This window comes from Epinephelus lanceolatus, chromosome 17 (assembly GCF_041903045.1).
Source record: "Epinephelus lanceolatus isolate andai-2023 chromosome 17, ASM4190304v1, whole genome shotgun sequence".
Classification (NCBI taxonomy): Eukaryota; Metazoa; Chordata; class Actinopteri; order Perciformes; family Serranidae; genus Epinephelus; species Epinephelus lanceolatus.
Window position 1 is genome coordinate 30613148 of NC_135750.1, and position 26617 is coordinate 30639764.

At 38.8% G+C, this 26617-nt stretch overlaps 1 protein-coding gene across 1 annotated transcript; it reads right to left on the bottom strand.

Annotated features, from left to right (window-relative positions):
- Positions 1-1389: 1389 nt before the first annotated feature.
- Positions 1390-21911, bottom strand: rab11fip2 (RAB11 family interacting protein 2 (class I)). The gene is made up of 6 exons (XM_033613680.2): positions 21698-21911; positions 20266-20861; positions 14447-14853; positions 12069-12423; positions 9673-9745; positions 1390-6510 (listed from the first exon to the last, which is right to left on the bottom strand). Exons 2-6 carry the CDS (start codon positions 20616-20618, stop codon positions 6286-6288), a joined length of 1413 nt encoding a protein of 470 aa, XP_033469571.1. The 5' UTR covers positions 20619-20861; positions 21698-21911; the 3' UTR covers positions 1390-6285.
- Positions 21912-26617: the final 4706 nt, after the last annotated feature.

Below are 26617 nucleotides of genomic sequence, written 5' to 3' on the forward strand. Positions count from 1 at the left end.
CTAAAAACACCTCATCCATCTGCTGAATTTCTCCTCATATAAGTTTCTCCATGATTGCCTGAGGCACTTCCATTCACAGACGCGTGCGGGGTGACACTGATCCCTGCTATGACGCCCATCCATATTTAAAGGGGAGTGCAGGTGACCTGTGGGTGGCCCTTTCTGGCACGCTTGGGCTCTCCTGCGCCCACAGAATCTTACATAACACGTTTGTTAGATATTTCCTCAAATTACAGCAATATGATATAATGCACAATGAACTAATGGGCTTTAATCTACGAGACACTCAGATGACACGTGCCACTGCCATACAAAAGCTGGGATCTGTGAAATTCGATCTGTTGATGAATGTGTAAGGATGACAATGAGGATGCCAATTAGCTTATGAATACAACAGGTGACACCTACATAAAGCCCTATTACACACGTATTTGTGTTCGGGGCCTCCAAAGGCAGACTATAAGTTAACACAGGAAGATAAAAAATTAATAATGATGCATGCTGCCAGTTCTGTCACCAGGCAGAATTATCTTGACATTAACTTAAGAGCATAGCTGCATCTAACTGTAACTGACACTTACATTTTGCCTCATATAAAGCAACCTTATATTCAGTCATCACAGCTGGTTCTGTCACCTGTGGCATTCAAAGATTATTTCATTAAAGGAATTATCTTGCAAGTAATTTTATATTTTTCTAGTGTCCGTGGTTACCACTGCTATGCATCTTCCACTATCAGCTCAAACGCAGTGCTGTGGTGTGCAGTGGCAGCTGCTGCAGCGTTGAGGTGCACCTCTTCAGGGACTACAAGATTGAGGTGACAGGGGAGGGGTCATGTTTTAACCTGCTTCGTGGCGGGGAAGCAAACCGACCCACAAAAGCATCAGCCAGTAAACATCCTAAGTGTTTCTTGTCCCAAAAGACTTCACACAGTCTTGTTGTACACATAGGCAAATTAGAGTGGAGTTTTAACAAGCAATCTTGCTACTTGGTTGTCAAACGATGCCACTTCTCTCTTTTGCCAGGAAGGCATGGGAATTTCTCCAGAACAAAAGGAAGAAGTGCTTTGAGCAAGAGAGAAAACAAAAGCTTTGACACAAATCAGCACAATTAAAAACACTAATCGTGGTTTAACTGCCAGTGAGATCAGAGTTAATTGAGAGTGGCTTTTAATTTATCCACAAGAATGATAGGACAGGTGTTAAACAAAAGGAAGAGCTGAATAGCAATCCACTTTATGGAAGATTTGCATCAGATTTACAATGCAGAGTTTGATTAACTAAAACATAAGGATGCATATTACACAATTCTAATTTAATTGTGGCTAAAATGTCATTACAGGCTTTTGATCTTTTGGCCAAAAAAAAGAAAAGAAAAACAATACAGCAGTTTTCATTTACAGTGAGTTTATTGAAAAGGACAATACAATCTTGCTTGTGTCATTTAAACTACATCCAGTAGCACATTGGAATTTGATCATGATCATGGTGATGATAATGTCCAAAAGTTAATGTTTGAAACTGTACGGAGAATGGGTGAATATTTAAGAAATGCATCACCAAATTTGAATGAATTAGTGCTTGTGTTGGCACTTTATATACAGTCATCATTAACAGCATTATACTGTTATCATAATATACAGTGTACATCTTCTAGCCCCCAATGTGTTTCCAGAACTACAATAATTTAAAAAAAAGCCATACATTCTTGTCCCCACACATCCAGGTATGAAAGTCTTGCATATTGGCTATTATGTGAAAATAAACACAAAAAAGCTCACCTAGTTTTTCTGATGAAAGGACATTTGGTAACCAACTTACACACTGTACAATTCTGAGTACATTACAATAAGGTAGTGTGATGACAGGTGATGAAAATCAACCCAATCTAGTGGAATCAATGCATTCTAGATCAGGAAAATGACATAGTTTGGCAATAATATCAAGTGTTACATTATCAAAACATGTGAGTGACATGCAGAACTGACAAGAATCCAAACACTCCCATTTACTTATTACATTACAAGGCATGTAACTGAACTGTGAGACCCAGTACACATGGACTACCTTCAGAAGTAAACCAACATGTTAGTATCAAAATGTCATTTTAGGTCTCCACCATGTTGGGGCACTTAACTCAACTCAAATTATATTTAATTGTGTTGGCACCTCTGTGCCCCACACGCCATACAATTCTGTAAACTCAATGAAGCTTTGCTAACTGGCAAGATCTTTTATAAACACAGTCATCATTTCCTTCAAAACTGTGTGCCACATTACAAGCACCGTCAGGGGATTTAGCGGGAGCTTAAGTCTTAGTGTCTGGCAGCTGTATGTGGCCTATGGCAAGCAGCATCATATTATCAGTAGAAGACTTAAAAGACTGCCAGAGGAGGATTGTGAGATCCGACTTGAGCTTTATGTCATCTTCATCAAAAGGTTCAATGCATGCTTCGTCAACATGGAAAAAATCCCCATATGTTTGCACTGTTTTTGTTTTTTGTTTTGTTTGGAATGGGGCGGACTTTCACCTACAACACTTTAAACATACTTCTAATGCATGTGCAAAACAATCTATATAATTCTGAATTACGACACAGGCTGTGGCCAAATTTATAGGAAATTTTGCCCCAGAGCATTTTTCAGTGCTTTGCATATTCAAACACTGGCATTAATTGGATGACAAATATTATGCAAAGAGGCAAGGAAGAACTATAATAATGATGCAGGGTTTTTTTTTGCAATGTACCCCCATACACTGTTGTGCTAGAAAATGATTTGAAAATGCTTTTCATTTAGATTTCTGTTTTAGCCTGACATCTACCAAAGCACCAAATTATATTAAAGCATAAAGCAAATGTAGCAATCAAGCTGAAAGAAAAATGACAGGCAAAATTAATTAATTTGAACTACGCACCCTTCATTTTTCATTTGAACTAAATAACCTCAGGGTCCAAATGTGTTCAACATTTATTTATTAAGACCTTATCATTTGTTATTTCATCATTTCGGCGACGCAGCAGTGCTTTAGGGCACACTGTAGACCTAAGTGTAAATCACCTGTTCAATACTCTGTATGAGTTTTGCTTTATGATGCACAATGTGACATACAATAAAATATCCCCGCCAGATATCCATGCATTTGCTTTGCCAGCAAGAGAAAATATCTACAGCCATAAAAAAGCCTGAGAAAGAAAAACTTTTCAATAGCCTGATATTACAGCTAAATCACAATTTACAAATGTCAGTTTGGTTCAAATGAAAGATGGGTGGTGAATACTTTTCTTAACTTTTATTCCCACTTTTCAAATTTCATTTAGCTTAACTCGCACTATGACTGAACTTTAGATGGAATAAATCCCCAGGAAGCACATTTTCAAACATTTAAAGCACAACAAAATGTGCAAAAAAGTCAAAGGAGGTGACGTGATACAACAAAGTGACTGTACAGTATGTACAATGGAAGATTAAGAGCTCGGTAAGGTCCTTGAACAACTGTCTAACTACCAATACAGACTAGTTAAAGCAGTTGGTAAAGCCTGTAACATGAGGAGACGGAGAGTTTACACTTCAGCACATGTAGGAAGGCAATCAGTGAGAAGCTTTTCCGTGATGGAAAACAGATTCTTATCCACATATCTTCTTAATTAGTATCACATAATACTCATCATTTTCTGAACTGATTCAAACATTGTTGGCTTTACAAAATATATGCAGATCAAATAACTGTTCTCCAATACAAAGGAATTTACATCTGTGTCACATCATCGCACAAAACCGTACCGACAATCACTTCATATCCATAATGAAGATGTCTGAGTTTCATCAGACTAATAGAGAGCAGGAAGGGGAGAAAAATCACCCATATGAAATGATCTCTTTGGATACACCAAATACTTTAAAGGCAAGCAAGGTTCAATGGCCTTGTTAGTGTACTCGATATCATTATACATTTCAGGATTGTGTATTTCAACCAACCAGAATACATTCAATGACAAGAGATTTGGTTTCAAGTCCAAAAAGAGATCACAAACGTTCAGGTGAAGTCACTACTTGTGCAGCAGCAGAAACAATTAGTACATGACATACATGTTTCTGAGTGGTGAAACATTCATGAAGAACTTAAATTAACAAGTGTTTTTGACTGTTGACATTCTATAGATAGGGTGCCGTGATTTAGTATCATACAGTGTAAAGGTCAAATATTGTATAAGACTTGAAAGTAATTACAAAATAGATATACATACCAGAAATAATACCAGCAAAAGGACAAAGTGGATCATTATCTAACAAAGAGGCTTGATAGATCATTAAAAATGGTGTGAAACTCTGAGTAAAGGAAGTTATTATGATATTACAAAGTGTGTTTAACACTGTATGTGAAGCTGCTTTCCATGAAACAGAAATAAACATTCAAAAATGTAAACCTAAACATCAGTAAGTGATTATTCTACCTTTGAACATTGAGCTCAAGCACAAATACAGGTGATGAAAACGTTGAGATTAAGCTTTAAGTAGTCATTTAGTTCATTTTAGTACCAGCAGCGCGATCCAACAGCTGCCCTGTCGCTCACTCTGCATTTGTTCAGCAGACACAGAATGAAAGAGTTGAATATGGAAACAACATATGTTGTTCTCACATTAGCATCACAGATTGAGGCGACATGTGAGATGTAAAACTGTGAAATGAGGACAGTGAGCTTCTGACATGTGCTGTCAAACAGTTATTTCTAACCTGAATGACACTCATTGGGTGTTTACCTCGAACAATAACAAACTGATCATCATTAGTACTCAGTGAACTGGTAAAACACTTTTTTCTTACGGTTTGTGAATGTTAGAAGTTTGGTTGTTTTGATTACATAGAAAGCTGAAATATACTGAGGCACAGTACATACTTTGTGACTAGGTAAACAGATATTAATGCTGATGGGAATTACATAAAAAAACTGTATCCATAAGACCTTAAGACGCAAATACTTTACGTTTTTTTCGTGATTGGTACCAACTGTACAGTGTTATTACAGTAGAAAGGGTGGTGAGTAAGGGGGTATACAGTAGCGTTTTTACCATAAAGTACCATACAAATACATTAAAATAATGTTCATATGTAAATGAGCTAAGAAACTTGTATAAATAAAGATTGGTCAGCATATATCCATATGTGCAGCTAGGTACCGTCGATATAATCTTCAGCAAAAACTGTAACTAAAGGAGATGAAGGCTGGTCAATCCACGGAGGCTATAACACAAAACTCCAGGCTTTTCCAGTGAATCAAATCAATATTAAGAGATGAGTTTGACTTAACAGTGTGATTAAAATGTAAACAAGAACATTACCAGCCAAATATAAAGCAAGTCATGATTATTGCACTTAAAAGTCAGTTAAATGATCACCTTCAGCAAGTGACTGTGAGACCCTTGGTCCAAGAAGCTTAAATGATAGTCATCACAAATAAAATAATGAGAAATGAGTAACTGACAACAGCAATGTACGTTTGTTCGATTTTTGAGAAAAAAAAAAATGCATGAGCTAGAGAGAATCCAGATACTGTCCAGCAACTTCTTACTGTAACTCTCTTTGTCTTTCTAAGAATACCATGAACCACTCAGGCTCTTGGGCAGGGCAGCAGTGTTCATCCACATCTGTAGCACAGAAGAGGCTCGGAACAAAGCTGAGGCTGCCTCTACTAAACGGCTGGTTTAGGTGGTAAGTTTGAGACTTGCGCTCAAGTGTAAACACAGTAACTACAGCCTCATCTTATCGACCTCTTGACCGTCTTTCAGCAAACTGCACACAACTGCGACTACACCATCTGGTAAACATAAATTTGGCTGCATTTGCACCTTAAGAGCTTCTAGGCAGATGATGGTAGCTGTATGTGCAACAGACCTCTGTGGGTTCACAAGTGCATACGATATAATGTAGTGAAACCTAATGTTTGTCAAAAATATGGATTTGATTTGAATCGATCTAGGAATTTCTCTTATCCTGTTTACATACCTAAAAATGCACCGCAGCGAGTATTCAGAATTTTAAATAGTAATAGGAATGCCGAACAAAGAGGGCAAAACACCTGTGTGTACTAAAATAACCAAAACATTGGAAAAAACTATATAAAAACTACATCTGTTGAATAAAAATGTTCTAAAGCAAAGACATAAATCAATCATTAATTTGGCTTTGATCAATCCCGTTTGTTCCCACTTATTTTACCACATGATACTGATGCATGAGCTGCAGATAAACCTTCATTAGTAACTTTTCATCCAACATCTTTTCTTTCTACTTTTTAGAGATTTTACCCGCCTTCTTTTTTGGCTCATAGGGCGTCCGTAGAATGCTTGGTGTCTCCTCCATGACGCGCACGAGCAGGTTATCGATGTAGTCTTCCAGCTCCCTGATGTGGGCGTCTTTCTTTTTCACCACTTCTTTCTGCTTAATGAGTTCCTGCACAACTTCCTCAAAGGACAAGTTGCTGTAGGCGGCCACGCTTTCCTGTGTCGCCTCCTGAAAATGGAAAACAAGTAAATGCTCAATTTAACCCCAGCAGATTTTAAGGTTACATGCTCCATAATCACTATATTTTGCGTATATATTCTTTGTGAAAGCAGACTGAAATGAATGATCTACCATGAAATGTCAGCATCTGATAACACAGGCAATACCCTTTAGGTTCACTCACAATGCATCTGATAAAACAGACTAATTAGATGTGTTGGCCTTACATGACATAAACTGTCATGTGTTTATCTCTTGTTCTCTGTTGCTAATAAAGGCTAATTGAGAGTTGTTAAGATGAAACTGTTCTCAAGGGATTTAGCACTGACATGTCAATGAATTCTATGACAGATGTTATAGTCTAATACCGTGTAACAGTGTTTATAATGAGAATCAAGAGCACTTTAACTGCTCTGATGGGACTTAACTTTGACACTACAGCAAGCAGCCAACATCTTAAGAAAGTTGTTGCTGCTTTTTCTTTAGTTTCAAGGAGGACAGCACGATAGAGAAAACGATATGAGACGATATGCAATAACGTTGTTGTATATCACGATAATATTACTTGCAATAAATACATATTAAAGTGTACACAGTTCTTCCTTTCTGCTGCTTTTGGTATGCTGCTAAAATACAACACGTTTCTTGTTGAATTCAAAAAAAGGATTAAAGGAAATTGTTTCCCACACTTTTTTATTGATAAAACTGAACGAGGAACTCAACACAAAATGCAACAATAAAAAAAAAGAATGATAGTTACTTTTTAAAGAGCAGTTTTCTATTGATACTCTCCTTTCATTAACTCAAAAAAATCACTGAGTACAATATCACATAATTTAAGAATGTGTATTTATTGATCAAGTAAAGGTGCTGTATGTAACTCTGAAATCACGTTGGTTTATGAGTCTTATTCCCAGGTCGTCAAATACTCACGCTTTGGGATGGTAGTCGAACCGAACCACCAACCCAAAGCGTCGGTATTTGATGACCTGGGAATGAGGCTCAACAATAGGCCAGAGTTGATGCCAGAGTTACATACAGCACTTTTAAAATGAAAGATCCACAGACTGTATAACTCCCTACATTTTTAATTTTGCAGTGTATTGATTAAACAGATCTCTGATTTGATTGATATTTATTTCGAACATGTAAAACAAAACCAAAAAAAAAAAAAAAAAGATAAAAACAAGACTACATAACAATAGATGAAATGAGTGATGGGGCACCCAGGGATCACCTGGTAGAGTGAGCGCCCGACTTACTAGGTGATCTTCTCGGGTTTAGGTCCAGTGCGACCCTGTGCTACATATCGTCCCCTCTTTCACCCCCACCTTTCCTTGCTTTGTCACTACAATAATAAAAGTAGAAATGCCCAAAAAATAAAAATGCTGGGAGCTTTTGACCAATTTGACATTGCAATGACAGTCTAAAAAAAGAGATATGTCATGAAGCCCTAGTTTCAAGTAGCTAAAAGCATGACCTCTCTATCAAGAGAGGGTTTAGGCAAAAGCTCTACCAAGCTTGCTAGAACTTAAACAACAAAGATTCCCCAAAAAATGGAATCTTTGTTTTGAGGGGGAAATGCCAGGCTGCATATTTCTGCAATTAAAGGTCAGGCTAATAAATACCAAAATAAGGATGCAACCCAAGCCCAGCTTTGCTCTTTGAGGACAACCTATTTGGACAGAGCAGTGTGGTACGGTATGTGCAGATCATATTGCGCGGGTACGAGAGGAGCTGTAATCGTTTTTAATGAGGGACCACTTTATCGCTTCAGTGCTGGGCAACCTCCCCCAAACGGATAGAGCAGCAAAGCCTTCACCCTGTTTAAAATACCACACTTATCAGCTTCCACTCCCATACACCATTCAAGCCTCTACTGCTGGGTAAAGACAATGCAGAAAGACCTGGAGCGGGACTGCTTACCAGGTATCTTATCGCTTCTAACAGCATAGAGGCAACTCTGGGGCGACATAACCCAAAATGAAATATTTGCCACCGAGATTAAATGTCCAATGTAAGGAGGGTTTCGAGAACAGAGCTTGGTAACCTATTCCTCACACACAACACAAAAAAGGCATCTGACTGAAAGATACTGCACTTAAGCCATCGGAGAGGGAATAAGAGAACCGACGGCCATATGGATGTTGGTTTCACATACAAGCCTATGTACGTGCACATGCTCGTGCTCTCTCTCGCGCGCGCACACACACACAGCATAATAATCAGGAGCTTTAGTGGCTGGTGACAAAGGCCTGGAAATGACCATGAATTGGCAAAGTAATGATGACCATTTTTCTGCGATCAGTAGTGAGGAGAAGATAAGGCGCACACTTGGCATTCTCCAGTTGTGTCATTACAGTTTCTAATGAGCTCAGCTTTGAGAATCTAAAAGCTCAGTCCTTTGAAATCTCTCACTGCCCTCCCTCCCCCCCTGTGTGTGGTTAATTAGGGCCTTGAAGCAGAGGAAACGGGAGCTGCCATTTCTGCGAGGCACTGCGGCATGCACAGGGGCACATGTGTGGATACCGACAGCCCTCAACACCCACAAAGAAAGGTGAGGAAAGCTATTATCAGCATTCTCTTTCTCATTTAGGCATCACTTTAGCTACTGCTCCCACTGCTCCCTCGTAAATACCAATTTTGCTGTGTAATAGTTGGCAAATTTCAGAGGTTTTTGTCCAAATTAGAAATGCAGAAGACTTTAAACTAAATACAAACTAAAGGGTAAAACGCCAACTACAAATAATGTAACAATGATTAAAAAGAAAAATTACATTTCTTTACCTTTTTTCAAGAAAAACGTCCAATTACAGAGTAAGTGCAACACGCCACTATGACTGACCTTACAGACTGAAATTTCACACCACTTCAAATTACAATCAGAGCAGACACGATGACCGATGTGTGCAGCTGCTAATTAGTTGAATGGCACATCTGAATTTTCAGAGGCCTCAGAGATCAATGTCACAAGCTGCTACGTACAATGAAACTCAGAGTTCTCAATTATAAATCTGCATGACACTATAGTAGTAGTGACACAATTGTGAGAGGTGAGATCATTGCTTGTCGTTTTCCATCTCGATCATTGTCAGGTAAACTGACAACATGCAACAACATCACCTGACAGATTATTTGCTTTTACAGGGAGGGCTGCGCTGTCAGTCTTACCTTTTTCTTGCCAAAGATGTCCTTCCTCTTATGGCCAAAGGTGATGTCTTCATGCCCTGTTGATTTTTTATCACTACAAAGCAATCAAAGAAAAAGTCAGTATTCACATGAAGGCAACACAGTGAATATATTGGTATAATTATCACCACTCTACTGATACAGAGGCTCTGAGGTGTCTATCCCTGAGCCGATAAAACAAATTTGGATATTTATGCTGACTGACATAGCTTATCAAGGAACAAAACATGCATTATAACATGTTTTTGCTGCAACTGTGAAAAGAGTCATCAATAAATCATATACTTGAAACCACCTTTTTGTATTCCTGTACCACATTATAAATGACCACTGAGCTGCTGTGTGACAAAGGCAGCAGTAAAGATGATGGACTAGTGCCTACAGAGATAAGTGGTTAATTGGGTGGTCTATCTCTGCAGAGGATCTCATTACTATAGCTCAGAGGGCTCTGTTATCAAGCCCAGGCTCTCTAAAGAGCCACTAATGACACCTTCCACTCTGATAAACCAGAACTTAGCCACAGCGCTCACCAACTCTTTATGTAACACAGGAAATAGATGTAACTGGCTCAGTGTAAATGTTTGAACAACAATACTTGACATGAGAATGACAGAGAGAAGGGGGCGTCTATCCAACTGTAGATTTCAATCAACAAGGTATTCAAAACTTTATGGGAATGCTGTAACCAATATCCTGTATTAGAGTGGTTGTCCCATGGGGTAGCAAGGCCACATTTTGGGATTGAGATTGTGATGAAAAACATAAAAGAGTGATGCTAAGAATCTCTGCTGTACAGGTACTGAATGCAGATTCTAGCCACGTGGGTGAAGGCTAAATTTCAGGCATGGAAGAAGTGGATATTCCAATGGAACATATGAGGAACTTCGTTATTAAAGCTTACATTGTTAAAATATGCTACCAAACCAAAACCCTGCAGCAGTTTGCCTCATAAATATAAGTTCATGTAAGGTGTAGAAATGAAAAGAAAGACAACTTTAGATATATATATGAGCATTTATTGGGCATTTAAGTTGACCAAAGAGAGGGACATTTACAGAAGTTGCCCCCTCAGGAGAAGTATTCTGGATTTCTAAATCAGGCACTCTAAGCCCAAGAAGGTTTAAATGAGGAACTGGAATTGGAGCCATTTTTGTAGCATTGTTTGGACTATATTTGTTCTCAAAGAAAAGACCTATTTGAGAACAACTGGAAATTTATTTAAGGGATGGATTTGCTGTTGCTGCAGATCGACTTTACATTTAGGTAGGGTGAGTCATAAATATTGAGAGATAAAAGAGTTTTAATAATGCTGTGTTTAAAAAAAAAAATCTGAAAAAAAAGGATATTCAATTCCCTGGGTTCAAACCTTGGATTGGATTTGAGGTGAAACAGAGTTTTCTCGGTTAAAATAAAAATGATCAAATGAGCACAGCATGGGGGACAACCATTAGCCAATCAGAGCCATAAGCGCGGGACTAACGCTGCCGTCAAGCTGTTGTCAAGCAGTGCACGAGAACGAATGAGGGGTAATAACAACAACGGCAAGCGCTATAGACAAAGTAGACATTGCTATCAAGGCTGTTCTAAATAGGCATGTCTTGTCAATATCGCCTGAAATCGCAGCTTGTTTTTTTTTTTTTTTAACTTCGCTCCACTACATTCTTACAACCTCCGCAGTCCAGCGCATTGGCGTGACTGTGTATCAGTCTGGACTTAAAATAATGTTAGATTAAGGCAGGGTCTCTGGTGATTGGTTAGGATAGAAAATCAAATCCCCCTCCACAACATAGGTCAGTTGGAGTGGACACAATGTCAGACTGACAGGGATTTCTGATAGAAAGCCTGGAAGGCTAAATTATCCCATGTTGTATGTGTGTTAGTGGAGTCAGTTTAAAGTAAACTTCACTGCACTTAAACAGTTACAATAATTTACATTATTTATGTATTGTTTTTATCTTTCATGACCAAAAGCAAAAAAAAGGTTTGGCAGCTTCGTCCGTAACAGATTGTGTTAAATTGGCATGGAATAATGTCTCACATTAATGGCAGGCCCTTGAATCACACTGAATCGAAATCATATCGTGGCAAACTTTGTGATATCGGCAAATATCATATCGTTGTCCAAAGAATATACAATATTGTATAGTAATGAAACTAGGGATTTATACCCCTTGTATTCTGTAAAACAGACTTGGTGATTTTTAGGTCACATGAATGATTAATGGTTTATAAGAAAACCAGAAACAAACTTAAGCACCACACATATGAAAGGAAAGACAGCGAAAAATGTTTTGTGAAATGAATAAAGCATGGTGAACTGAAAGAGGTCTGAGCTGTGTGTTCTAATTTTGACACAGAGCAAACAACAAAGGGACTACCTGGCTTTGTAGTTGGAGATGAACGGGTTAGTGTCTGCTTGTGAGTCTCCACTAAATGGGTTGGGGGAGCGCAGGTCTCCAGAACTGCCAGAACGCCCCCCGTTGCTGGTCTTGCGGCCTTCCTTCTTTCCCGTCACGCGTTCCAGTAGGCTGACCTTCTCCTTTTTCTCCTTCCGCTCTGCCCGGTCCCACAGCTGCCCGTGCTCCCCCTCGAAGGGGTTGCGGTTGCGTGGGAGCGTGGCATACTTCTGTGGCAGGGTGTCACTGATATCAGTGAAAGGGTCACTGTGTGCCTCGCCGTCCTGGTAGCCGGGCACCTCGCTTTGGGAACGCCTGTGAGGGCCGCCTGCGCTCCCTGGAAGAGAAACGAAACGCAATACATCAACTTGTGACATAGTTATGATGAAATAATATGTAACCACACAAATAGCTAATGGCACTTAAAAAAGATAAAATGTGTTTTTATTTGCGTGATCGTCTGTGACAGAAACAGAATGATCTATTTGGGCTTTTTACTGGCCTAATTTTTTCATTGATGAGTTAATTCAACACCGATTAATGGTTGTTTTGTGTTCAAAACCCTTTTCTTTAACAGTTTAACAGAGATAAAAGCACCTGTAAAAATCACCACTTTGTGTTGTGCCTAATTATTTACTCATATTATTTTCAAAGGTAGTGTTGTGGCTCTTCCAACTAATCACACACCTCAAAAGAAACATTTATTGGGACCAGTAAGGACAGCTTACTATATCATTTATATCTTATAAATCTCAACTGCGTCCCTCCTACCCTCAGAACAGTTTCCCTCCCCTGCCTGCCAACCTGAGTAACCAAAGAAGCTTGATAAAGTCAAAATCATCATAATGTCACTGCCACAAATAGTTGTGTGCTGGAGATTGGACAGTCAGGAATGTGTGGTCAATGGGTTGAGAAATGCTTATTTATTTGCCTTTTATGACTGTTTGTACATTTAGAGACCAACAGTTGTGTTGCTGGTCATGAATATCAGACACTTTTGATAGTTGCTTGGTTTCTCTCAGCTTCCCCTGGCAAAAGTATGACTTTTACTGCTTAAGTACTGGGGTTCATACCAAGGTATACCATAAAGCCATATACTGAGGTACATAAACTGACAGTGATGCATACATGTGCTTGTCTATGGTATTGAAATAAACATAATGCAACCAGACAGAGAATCTCAACCACATGCACATCTCCTTTCCTCCTCGACTGCCTGTGACACACATAGTTTCAAGTTTTAATTACGATAAAGTGTTTGTTTAAACCCTCCTAAAATCATTTTCATTTCTTTAAGGGTCACCATAACTAATAATAATTATATTATTGTGTAAAACTGTGTACCATGATACCATGATACTGTGAAATTTTCTAGGACGCATACCATACTGTTGCAACCCTATTCAGCACAAAATGACCAAAATGAATCCTACTGATCAGCAAATAACATGATTGCTGATCATACCTGCCCTGACATCTCCGGATAAAGATTTGGGGGATTATTAAATACATCTCAGTGTGACCCGTTCTTATCTATGCTTCATCTTTTTCGGTTGCTATGCAATGCAGGACAGTGTAAGTAAGCACCTGCTGGTATATTTAGCACAGAAAACAAAAAGGAAAAAAGCATTTATAAGTATTATTATTACCATTACCAACTTGTTTTGCATAATTATGCCGTTACTAGCCTTTCTTCTGGATCTCTGTACTGTTGTTATGAAAACTGTGACTACTGTTTGCATTAATTATAGCTACAGTAATGCAAGGACAACGGGGGCAAATGGAAGGCTAATCTACCAGTTAGTGACAGTAATAATTAAAGTTCACAGATTGATATGAATTTTCTAAAACTAATATCTAATTTAGCTTAGATTTATGTACTTTATGCTGTAAATATATTTAAATAAATATCACTAAAGCTCTGTGACTTCTATCGACCTCTACTGATAGCCACTAAAAACTGCAACAGCATTCCATGTTAAGAGTCACACAAGAAGAATAAGATACTTAATTAAAAGCTGGTAGATGACTAAAACATTGTGTTTAGAGATACAATATGCAAAATAGTATCGTTACAACACTGCTCTATCATACATAAAAATTGAGACCAGTGTACCACTGTTGATCCTTAAAACTTTTTATACATGCAAAGCTGTCAATGACCCACTGATCACCTCACTGACCTCACTTGCAAACGAAACATAACTGGTGTAATTTCAAAAACTCTAAATCCCTGCAGACATGTGCCAAGCAGCAATAAAGCTTTACCTATCACCGCCCTTTGAGATCATACAAAAAAATTGATTGATTTAACCAAATATTACAAATACTAATGTGAAAAAATAAGCTCTGATCCTTACCACTCTCTTCTATGGAGTTCATTGAGTCCAGTTTGGGCCGAAAGTGAGTCCCAATGAGATCTGACATGGAATGGGCTGCGGAGAGTTTATGGGCCCCAGCGAGCAGCGGTCTCTTGACCTTGGCTTCAGGCTGAGGTTGTGGTTCTGGGGCGAAGGACTGACGGTTAGGCTCTGTGTCACACACGGCAGACCGAGGCAGGATGGCAGACGATGTGTCGCTAAAGCCACTGTCGTGTTTGCGACCTTTCATTTTGTCCTTCAGTTTGGAAAAAGGTGAGCGGGGCTTTTCCTTCATGGAGAGGTCAAACATGCTGGCTGTCATGTTGTTCCTCATGAATTGGATGCTGACTTGGATGCGGCCTCGTTCTTTCCTCTTCTTCCCCGGCTTGGACTCCAAGGAATACCAGCTAAAACGAGAGTGGAGGAAGCTTAGGCTGAGCAAATTCAATGAGACAATTTATATAAAAAGAGCAGGATTTATGAACATCTTCTGAGTTGATTACACGTAATTCAACATAATTCAGGAAGACAGTTATACAAAGTCAGAGTGTGGTAAAAGTCTTTACACTATCAAACAATACGACAAAAGGACAAAATAGCCCACATTCTTTCTAATGTGTTCTACCTACTTATTTGTGGACATCACTGAAAGGGCTAATTTGAGCAGACTAATCCAAAAGCTACACACAAATGCAGGGGCTTAAACCGTTTGAACTTTTTTCGACACAACTGAGAATGCAATTTATCATTCAGAGGATAAACATTATTCTTTGCAAACTGAACATAAGAAATAGTCTGCTGCTGAATAATATAGACCATTTCAGGCTGCTTTTGGACTCCTATTTGTTTAACCTCTCTGCTTTTTTGACTGGAAGTAATGGGATTTATGCCTTCACTCTGAGCAAAATAAAGTGGCATTTGCACAAATCTGGCCTTTGTTCAGAAATGCAACGACAAGCAATTGGGAAATTGCAAAGCCACGTCGCAGGGGCAACCCAACAGTTCATACATGCTAATGAGACATATCCTCTGTGTTATAGGGCTTGTGACAATGTCCTTTAAGAAACCAGCATCAGCAACAACTACAAGTCAATGTATTCTCTCTGCTTTTGATACAGTAATCTGGGGAATGTTGTGGGTGTATTCAAAAGGTCACATCAATATATGCCTTTGCACACAGCCACCTCATCATGGTGCAGTTTGATCAATATAATCAATTGTTCTAATTTTACACTGTTTTTCTTGAAGACCCCTTAAACTGAATTGACTTAAATGCCACATTTTACTGAGATTCAGAGTCAACACATATTTGCATTCATTTGTTTTCATACAATTACTGATATTTCTCCTTAGATTTACATGGAGATTTGTGGTATCCCTTGAATTCCACCATGAAATATCAGTTATAAGTTCAAGCCAAAGTGTCGGTGTTGGCTATTTAGGAATCGCAGCTGTTGAACGTTATTCTAAACTGTCTAGCTCGTGGCTCAGAAGCCCGGTCATGAAAGGCTGCGCTGGGTCTGATTCCCAGGCTGCGCACCGCGCTCAGTCTGATCAGCAGCCACAGCATGCCGCTGCCGTGGGGCCGGGGCTGCACCTCACGTGTGTCTCAAGGCCAAGATAAACCTCCCTGTGCTTGGAACCACAATCCTCCCACTCGGGCCTGGACCGCTGGGAAACTCCTCACAATCAACAAACACAGGTGTGCGATAATTATGGGCTGCCTACTCAGATATCAAGACGGGCTTTCCTCCCCAATATGTCAGTTCAAAAACATTGCGGATGGGCCGCGGTGAACACAGACCCACTGTGGAGTGTGGATATAGTATCGAGGGTCCCGGCGTCATTGTCTGTCAACTATGCCTGCAGTGTGGGATTAGGCCAACAAGCAACGTGAGCGTATCCATTACAGAACCTCTGCTAAAAAAGTGCACGGCCTCGAGGTGCATCGGCTCAGACACCCAAAACAAATAAAACCCATCCACGCTGATTATAACATATTGTGATTCTCCCAACTGATGGGCAGGAAGTGTGCTAATGTCCTTCTATGTTGAATGTGCATTGAGCTAATTAACACCAGATCCAGCTTAGTTATTCAGTTCCTGTTTGCTTAATGTAGGGTTAGAAAACGTGTGTGTGTGTGTGTTGAACTTGAGTCACCCCCCCAAGTCTGACTTAATATAATACTGCCTCTTCAAACTGTATTGGTATGATGATTTAGTTTAACCTACATTTATGCATGATCTGTGTGAGCCCTTCATACAGAAATTTCACAAGAGGACAAACCTTAACCAAGCATGCACTAGGCATAAAGGCAGGTAAACAGCCTTGACAACTTAACTGTTAATGAAAAGGCTGAGTCACATATACAGACACCCACTACTAGCCACAAATATCAGGCTTATAGGCAATTTAGAGTTTCTACTTCACGTAACTTGCATTCCTCCTAGGGCTGAGGAAGCCATCCAGACAAAATTTAAACCCCAGGACGAAAGGTACATTAAACAGGCCAAGATTCAAACCCAGGTTCCTTTGGCTGTAAAAAGGGCATACTCCATTCACACCTTTGAAAGCAATTGTATGTATAGGAGTGACTTACAAGACATGTTTAGCCAGCTCCACTAGTTTCAATTAGACCAACTGCTGCTCACCATGTCAGTGATTAAGCTAAAAATAATCTCTCAACAATGTAGGCCAATTCATTGCTAAGCCTCAAACAATAGAGGGTCAACAGGATGGAAACGTTCAACCAATCTGTGGTCACGAACTGAGCACAAACCTCATCTGTGATAGTTGTGTTAGATAGTTTAAAACTGAAGAAGAAACAATCTGGTGTTTCTGTTAGATCTGTTCACCTACTAAGCTACAAAAACATTTAATTTCAGCTCTTTAAATTAAAACACATCTGCCTAATAAAATGTATTTCTAAAGCAAGTACATAAAGAGAATAAAGGACAATGCAATGGTATTTAAATCATGTGGTGCACAGGAGTTAGGTCATGAATTTAATTAAGGACAGAGCACAGAATAAAACACACAAAACAAAACACACTGGTATTGTAACGTGTAGCCTAATATGGCAATAACACATGTAGAAAATGTGACAAATAACTATTTTAGTCCATGCTGTAATCCACTTATGACTTGAATAGTTCTGCAAATATTTTCCACTTCCTCTCAAAAGTCCATTCCTCTAACAGCATAATTGATGCATGACTGTGAGCTGGAGTGGCGAAGCACGTGAAGGCTATTAAAGTAAAAAAGCTATAAAAGTTATAAAAGTATGAAAGCATATAAAAGAGCTCAAATACTGTACATGTGGTGTTAAAGACACATGAAATGTACTTAACATTTAAACAAGACAACTCAATTAAGAGGCATCCAAATACAACAGACACATCCCAATGTCCAAATTTCAATTACTGTATTAACTAATGCAGAAGCTCAGTAGATTGGAACTTACGTTGTTTCTGCACTACCTGTTCAATTGTTCACATATTCATTAGAAAATCAAGATATTTAGGATATTACATTTAATGGGTGTAATGTTACCAACTAATGGGTTTGAATTTATTGTATAGATAACAGATGCATGATTAATGGGATCAAACAGGCTGCCTCGAATTTTATTTTTCATTTTCACTGATTAATTCTATGTTGCCCTTACAATCAAAATACGGCATATAGCCAAAACATGTTGTGTGGATAAAGGAGAGCAAAAAATTATGGACAGAATTTTGAAGCAGACATTAATTCATCTTCTCATTTTGCATTTTGCATTTCACATACCATGTACTGGGACATCTTTTTCTGGCATATACAGTACAGGCCAAAAGTTTGGACACACCTTCTCATTCAATGCGTTTTCTTTATTTTCATGACTATTTACATTGTAGATTCTCACTGAAGGCATCAAAACTATGAATGAACACATGTGGAGTTATGTACTTAACAAAAAAAGGTGAAATAACTGAAAACATGTTTTATATTCTAGTTTCTTCAAAATAGCCACCCTTTGCTCTGATTACTGCTTTGCACACTCTTGGCATTCTCTCCATGAGCTTCAAGAGGTAGTCACCTGAAATGGTTTCCACTTCACAGGTGTGCCTTATCAGGGTTAATTAGTGGAATTTCTTGCTTTATCAATGGGGTTGGGACCATCAGTTGTGTTGTGCAGAAGTCAGGTTAATACACAGCCGACAGCCCTATTGGACAACTGTTAAAATTCATATTATGGCAAGAACCAATCAGCTAACTAAAGAAAAACGAGTGGCCATCATTACTTTTAGAAATGAAGGTCAGTCAGTCCGGAAAATTGCAAAAACTTTAAATGTGTCCCCAAGTGGAGTCGCAAAAACCATCAAGCGCTACAACGAAACTGGCACACATGAGGACCAACCCAGGAAAGGAAGACCAAGAGTCACCTCTGCTTCTGAGGATAAGTTCATCCGAGTCACCAGCCTCAGAAATCGCAAGTTAAGAGCAGCTCAGATCAGAGTCAAATAGCTGCTAGGAAACCACTGCTAAGGAGAGGCAACAAGCAGAAGAGATTTGTTTGGGCCAAGAAACACAAGGAACGGACATTAGACCAGTGGAAATCTGTGCTTTGGTCTGATGAGTCCAAATTTGAGATCTTTGGTTCCAACCGCCGTGTCTTTGTGAGACACAGAAAAGGTGAACGGATGGATTCCACATGCCTGGTTCCCACTGTGAAGCATGGAGGAGGAGGTGTGATAGTGTGGGGGTGTTTTGCTGGTGACACTGTTGGGGATTTATTCAAAATTGAAGGCACACTGAACCAGCATGGCTACCACAGCATCCTGCAGCGACATGCCATCCCATCCGGTTTGCGTTTAGTTGGACGATCATTTATTTTTCAACAGGACAATGACCCCAAACACACCTCCAGGCTGTGTAAGGGCTATTTGACCAAGAAGGAGAGTGATGGAGTGCTGCGGCAGATGACCTGGCCTCCACAGTCACCGGACCTGAACCCAATCGAGATGGTTTGGGGTGAGCTGGACCGCAGAGTGAAGGCAAAGGGGCCAACAAGTGCTAAACACCTCTGGGAACTCCTTCAAGACTGTTGGAAAACCATTTCAGGTGACTACCTCTTGAAGCTCATGGAGAGAATGCCAAGAGTGTGCAAAGCAGTAATCAGAGCAAAGGGTGGCTATTTTGAAGAAACTAGAATATAAAACATGTTTTCAGTTATTTCACCTTTTTTTGTTAAGTACATAACTCCACATGTGTTCATTCATAGTTTTGATGCCTTCAGTGAGAATCTACAATGTAAATAGTCATGAAAATAAAGAAAACGCATTGAATGAGAAGGTGTGTCCAAACTTTTGGCCTGTACTGTATGTATATATATATATATATATATATTTGTGTATATATGTAGACAGTACAGCAACAGGTCAATGAAGAGGAATCTTCTGTGGGAGTTTTCATGGAAATGTGGATCTTTCAGACCAATTTGAGGAGTGCCTAAGGTTCCTATGTTTTATATTTTATCGTAAGTGTGTAATGCAGTGCAGGACTCGCACTGGCTTGTCTTGACTTGGTCTCGCCCTGCCTCGGTCTTGGTCTTGTCTCAGTCTCTATACACTCTGGTCTTGATCATGATTTGTTCTCTGTGTTTGACTACAACACAGGTACGCTCACTACCTGAAATAATTCTGCTAGAAACCTACGGAAACAGTAAACAGTAAAAGCAGTAAAACAGTAAATAGTAAAAACAATTTAAATATATGGCTTGTGATGAAATAATGTGGCTTGAGGTGAGATCTTGGGCTTTACTGCAACAGTATACTTACTCAGTTTTCTTTCGCTCCTTGTTATCAAAGATTTCATTCAGGTTGATGGACCTCTGACCCAGGAACTTGTCCATCCCAACCAAGGACCGATGCATCACTATAAGGCAGAGTTCATACACTTCTGGGTTGCCCTCCAAAAGTAACCCAGGTAATTCAAAGGAGGCTTCCTCTCTCCAGACAGGGTTAAGTGTCTTCTCTGCCACTGATGTTGAGTACTTTTCTTTGCCCAGCTGGATGATGGTGTAGGCATCATTGGTGCCATTTTTGCCCTTGGGCTGTAAACCGGTTGCTTGAAGAACAGTGGCTTGGACATGGGTTGGAAACCACTTTTGAGACTGCTCGCCCAGTGACATTGTCAGCACTGGTTATCAACTGAAAGCCATTCAAAACAAACTAAATGATAATTTATGTATTTTGTTTTTTTAGTGAGTGTGATGTGCAAGAAACAACAAACATGATTCACTATAGTTTGTTGTCCATGTCAGTGTGGTTTATGTGCCTACAGTAGCAATCATTATAAGCAATGACAAGTCTGACAAACTGAGCAAGCCTCATCTTCTGTCAAATCACAGATGTCCAAGCCACTGGTGAGTCATCTGAAAAGACACAGAAAGAAGCAGAACAGCATCAGTATCTTTCCCAGAACCATAACATGACTCATGTGGGTGTATAGGGAACATTGGTATGAAGCCAGCTAATATTTTCAGCCAGCTTTGATAGAAGTCACTTGCACCAACATGTGATTTTAAAGTGATGACAGGAAATAAGACTAAAACAGTTAGATTGTGCTTTATGACTTTGAAAAGTACCTATAAATAGGTCTCCCTAGGCTAGAGTATCAAGAAACTGATGATCTCATCCAGTGACACATTTTAGCGCTGCTCCATTGTCACTTAATTAGTGACTGACTCAGATGATGGCGTGATTTTTATGTGCTACTTTCAACTGAATATGTTTGTACAGGGAGACTAAGAATAAGAAAATGTAGTCAAGTAAAATGACCATGAGTGCTGTCAAAAGTCTTTTTCACAGATGACTCATTTCTAAAGCCTGTACTTCTGATGTTAAACTTCAAATGAGACTGGGTTTCATTCACATATTAAGCATTACAAGAAAACAAAGCTGTATATTACAGAGTCAACACAGCTAACTAACGTGAATTCTACTTGAGTGAAATTTACCTTTAAGTGAGCATCTTTCCACAGGTTTGTCATAACGAGCAGAACTGTTATCCAACTAAATACTAAGGTCTACTCATACCTTTAAACTTAAAGACACAAATTAACACTACAAAGCAACATTGAGTTAAACTGAAGCTTAACATTGTTGTTACATTCTGTCAGGCTGCAGGATAACGTTAGCTTTAAGCAGCTAGTTACTGAGCTAGCAAGCACACAGAGCATCACACACACACATACACACAGCTGCTTACCTCGGTGTCATTTTCACCGACACTAGAAGGACATTCAGCTCTTCAGCTCAGCAGAGACTGGCTTTAAAAATACATTCATGCGATGTTTCCTGAGGAAAATACCAGCTAATGTTAGTTGTTGCTGCAGCTGCTGCTGCTGTTGTTGCTAGCCATTGCTATTCACTTCTGTCCACCAGCGGCGAGCTGTACTTCCTAGTCTGACGTCACGTCCACCTCACCCTGGCGGAAGTTCACGAATATAAATAAATAAATTAATTAAAAAGAAGGTGGTCGCACGCGCTCATGCACGCACGCTCGTGCACTACAAGGTTAGCATATACTGGGGTAAAAATGAAAAGAAAGACAAAAAAAAAAAAAAAAACGTGAAGGAAGAAAAACAATTACATGCTCTCCCCTGTCGGTTCTGAGTTGTGGGACAAGTTACAGGTAAGCATTAATGACAAGCAATACTGTGGAGATAGGTTTGTTTCAGTATGATTTGTATGAACAGATTAATGATCCGTGTGTTAATGTGTAATCTGTAAATATAAAACTATTCCACATATGCAAAAAAAAGTACAAAATACATACACGAATATGGAGACCAATTTGTCTCAATATTATTTATGTGTGTAAATGTGTAATCTGTAAATATAAAACTGCATCCACAAATACAAAAAAAAATTAAACTCTCAAAAATATATTTGCAAATATAAAAAAGATCTGCAAATATGCCAACAATTTCAAAAAATTAAAAAAGACTCTGTGTATAAAATCGAAATCCACAGGCATAGGATTAAGATTCACAAATAAAAACTGGATTTACAAAAATCTGTTTGAAAGTAAATGTCAGGAAGATATTATGTGTTTATGTGTAATGTGTATCTGCAAAATAGCTTTTTTGGATTTCACAGATCTTTTTGTATTTGTGGAACATGTTTTATATTTACAGATTGCAAATTAAAGGTGTTTTCCAATTTTTTTTTATTCTTTTTTTCCAACTTTTATTAGGCACAGAACCTGCCCTTAAAAAGTATTCCATGCAGTATGCACACAACTGGGACATGCTACTTTCTCATAACATTACGCCCTAAACTTTGACCCTTTTGCTCATATATCCGTTACCTTGGTGATAAAACAAAATGCTGTTAACTGAGCGTGCTCAAGATGGGGGTCAATCCAGAGAGCTCTGCTGCTGTTACTTTGCAATCCATGTAGTTTTATCTTTGAAGTTTTAACTACATACATTGGAGATTGTAACATATTATGTTCACCACAGTTAAATAACTTTTCTCTGTCATTATTAGTTTCATAGTTATGTCCTTTTGTTGTTGGTAATCTTTATGATTATTTTGCTCCCTTAAACAATAATATTCCTATTATTACTATTCGACTGGTCATCAGTTACATGTTCTGTCACTACAGCTTCTTACAGCTGTCAATGAGCTGTCAATAAACTGTCAAGCCAACGTCTGTTTAAAGCTCAGTCGATGTGACATGTCTGTTGGTCAGAATAGCCAGAAAAGGCATAGGTCTCCATTTGGCATACTGCATTTCACATACTATGTAATGGGACATACTAAACCTTTTTCTGGCATACTAAATACGATGGTAGTATGGGTAGTGGAACGCACAGTAAAACAGTTTGTTGATCTGTTCGCACAAATAATATGACACAAATCTATCTCCACACTATATAAGAATCAATTTAGCTAACGTACTTCTCTGTAACATATGGTATTATGTGCATGTGTGCGTGCGCATAAATGTGTTGGGGGTGCACTTTACTTGAGAGAGGTAAATCATACAAACATGGGAAGTGCTTTTGTCTCATGAGTGGGACATGGAGGTGCAGATAAGGGGTTCACTTGAATGAACACAGACATGCTTGTCACCCCACTTGACAAGTGCATCTTAACCAAACACACCTGCCTGTGTTGGTTTTATCATTCTGCCGCAACCAGTGCAGTATGTACACACCACTGGCCTGAGGCTCCGGCTGGGCCATCCATCAAACTCAGATTATTGCACTTATCTAGAGTACATCTCTGAATGAAATGCTAAGGCATAGTGAAATATTAGGCTGTACAAAAATGTGAGCCAGATAGCATTTAATACATTTGAGGATCTCACCCTCATGTTTTGCATTAACTGTTGGTATAAACATTAGGTGAATAATTATAATACAAATGTCATTTTATCACTGTATAAAAGATGTGGATGTGGTAAAAATGTAGGTTATAGGCAGTGATGTGGTGGTGCTTTTTCAGGTGGGTGTATGACATGGTAGATTGCTAGGTTACAAGGGAAGAAGTGGGCATACTCTCCAATATATTCCATTTGGTTTTTGGCTAATAGGTGGGTACACTGTAAAGGTCCAGAAAAAGAGGTGGGTGTACCCCGTATAGCTACCTGCGTATATCCTTCACCACACCACTGGCTAAAAGAGAGAAAGATTCAGTTACTGTTTGAAAACTGTTTTTTAGCTCACTAAAATGAATAAGTAAAAACTTTCTTTCACCATGCAAATTCTTATATTTTGACCAGTATAGGGGTGTCACGATATACGGGTTTTGACAATAACCGTGATATGTAAAAAAACAAATCATTGATATGATGTTAAAAACACATATGATGATATCGCATAAATAATCCAGCACCTCTGAAATCATTTCCATTTCTGTATGTTCTCGCTTTGTCTTTCTCCACTTCCCTACATTTGCATTTTGAGTGTAAATCATTTTCCCAAAAATTAGGGAAAAAAGGGCAATACACAAAGTAAAAATAAATTTAACTGAGCTTTTTTTATTAATTTATTTTTTTAATTTCTATAGATGTTGCGCCAATAATGTTATCTTGAATCCTTTTGACCACGATAATTGTGTAGTGAAAATCTGATATCATGCCAGCCCTAAACCAATATTTAACCAAAGAAATAATTGATAACATTTTAATATTAATATGCATTTATAAACACAGCATGTTTTGAAATTTGTGTCTTCAGGTTTGTATCTCATCATCATCATCAACATACAATGGCATTAAAAGTAGTTTTGTCATTTTACGTTCCCCAAAATAGCTGTAAGGTTGGAAAATCCTGTCTGGCACTGTGTGTGTGTGTACATATACATGCACATATGTATAGATATATATTACTAGCTTTTCCACCTCGTCATTTAAGCTATTTGATGTTCACATAGACAGAAATATTTAAATACAGGTGTCATGTTTTTTTATGTCTGCTCCACTTAACTAAATGTAAATCTTCTAGATGTCTTGCACCTCATTTCGTACACATTTTCCACCCAGCTCAGCCTGACATATTTTGTATTTTTGGAAAGGAGAATGGAAGGTGGGCATGATGATAATCTAAAATTTGATGATCCAAATTTGTCAAAAATTTGTCACCATTAACACCATTAGCTATGCCTTTCCCACTGGGCATAGGCCACTGTGGACAATATTATGAATCAGTAAGCAGGACTGTTGTACTTTAAGATTTTTTCAAATATCAAATTCACTTATTTCATGAAAACAGACATTGTTTTATCCATAAACAGTTTCTTGATATAGAGATGTTGATATAAAATTACAAAGGACAGATGATTTTATCTACATGACCCACTCATGCTAGAATTGGAAAAAAAAAAAAAAAAAGGTTTTGTGGGTTTGCATAAAGTTTGGCTGCACAATGATTGTTGGCCCAAAAATGAGTCAAAATAAAATCAGCAGACAGCTTTTCTGGGATTTGACTGGCTCTTGCTCTCGAGTATAAGGTGGCCAGCAGGAACACATTTTGAAGATAAGCAAAACTCCAAAGACTGTAACATATTCATTCAGTTTTGTTGTTGTGAAGATGAGATATGATAACACTTCTCGGTCTAACAATACTTACACTGTTTGACATATTCACCCTGCACAGCTCCTGTATGACTTCCCAGTGTTTGTGATATATCCAGTCCCACCACCTCTCACATTCCTTTTCAAGAATATTTTATTATCTGTTGTGGTTAGCAGTGTAGGCAGAGCTGAAGCAAAGAGCGACCAGAGGCATGCATATACACCATCAGGGTCATGACACTCTTCCTTAATTTGACAATAAGTCAAACACTTTCATATATTACCCTCTATAGGCACATAATACCACTGTACTGTTCCTTTGTGAGATAAAACATGAAAGACGCTGCATTCCAACATCACTTGTATCCTTTTATTACTCCCCTCTTGTAGAGAATACATTGGTGCATATAAAAATGGAACATCACGCTATAAATTAGAGCATAGTAACATAAGGACCCGGTCTAATTTCTGAGGGAATAACGCTGAAGGTCATAAACTGTCCGACATGCAAGTGAACCTGCCTGCATGGCCAGGTCCACATGTTGAACCATATTAGCTGTGGCCCCTAACGGCCGCCATCCACTCCATGCACATGGTTCTGGTTTAGGCCCCTTTCTTCAACACTAGATAGGTTGTATTACATTTATTAAACACTTTAAAAAATCTCTGGCTGCAAGATTGTCCATCTGTTGAGGACAAGAGAAAATATATGAAAGAGGCATGAGGCGCAGCGGGGAGAGGGGAAACAGTTGTGATGTCAGTGCTGGTCTTAATGTGGTGCAGGTCTAAGTTCTGGACGGATGACTGATTTAAAAGGTATAGCTTTTAGCCGAGTGAACAGTTAGATCACAGATGAATTTTAATAAAAAAAGAAGGAGAAAGGCACACAAATCACCTCCGCTTTGCTCTCAGGAATGTTTTTGTGCACAGCTTTGATATATAGGTGCAGATGTGCGACTGCAGCGTGACGAGCGGAGCTAAAAAGGGCTGCTAAGCTGGGGCAACATGTCAGCCCGGTGACTCCCTAAAAGCCTTGATTTCTCCTTTGTAACCTCAAAAAGAGTTACTGAAACTAAAACCAAAAAAAAAAACAACAACATC

What these genes read in the sequence shown, in the direction of transcription:
- rab11fip2 (XM_033613680.2), bottom strand. Translation starts at nt 20,618, where the DNA reads ATGTCACTGGGCGAGCAGTCTCAAAAGTGGTTTCCAACCCATGTCCAA. An exon ending in AAGGAGCGAAAGAAAACTGA is followed by an intron (nt 14,854 to 20,265) that starts GTAAGTATACTG and finishes CTCTCGTTTTAG; the next exon opens with CTGGTATTCCTTGGAGTCCA. An exon ending in ACATCTTTGGCAAGAAAAAG is followed by an intron (nt 6,511 to 9,672) that starts GTAAGACTGACA and finishes TTCCATTTTCAG; the next exon opens with GAGGCGACACAGGAAAGCGT.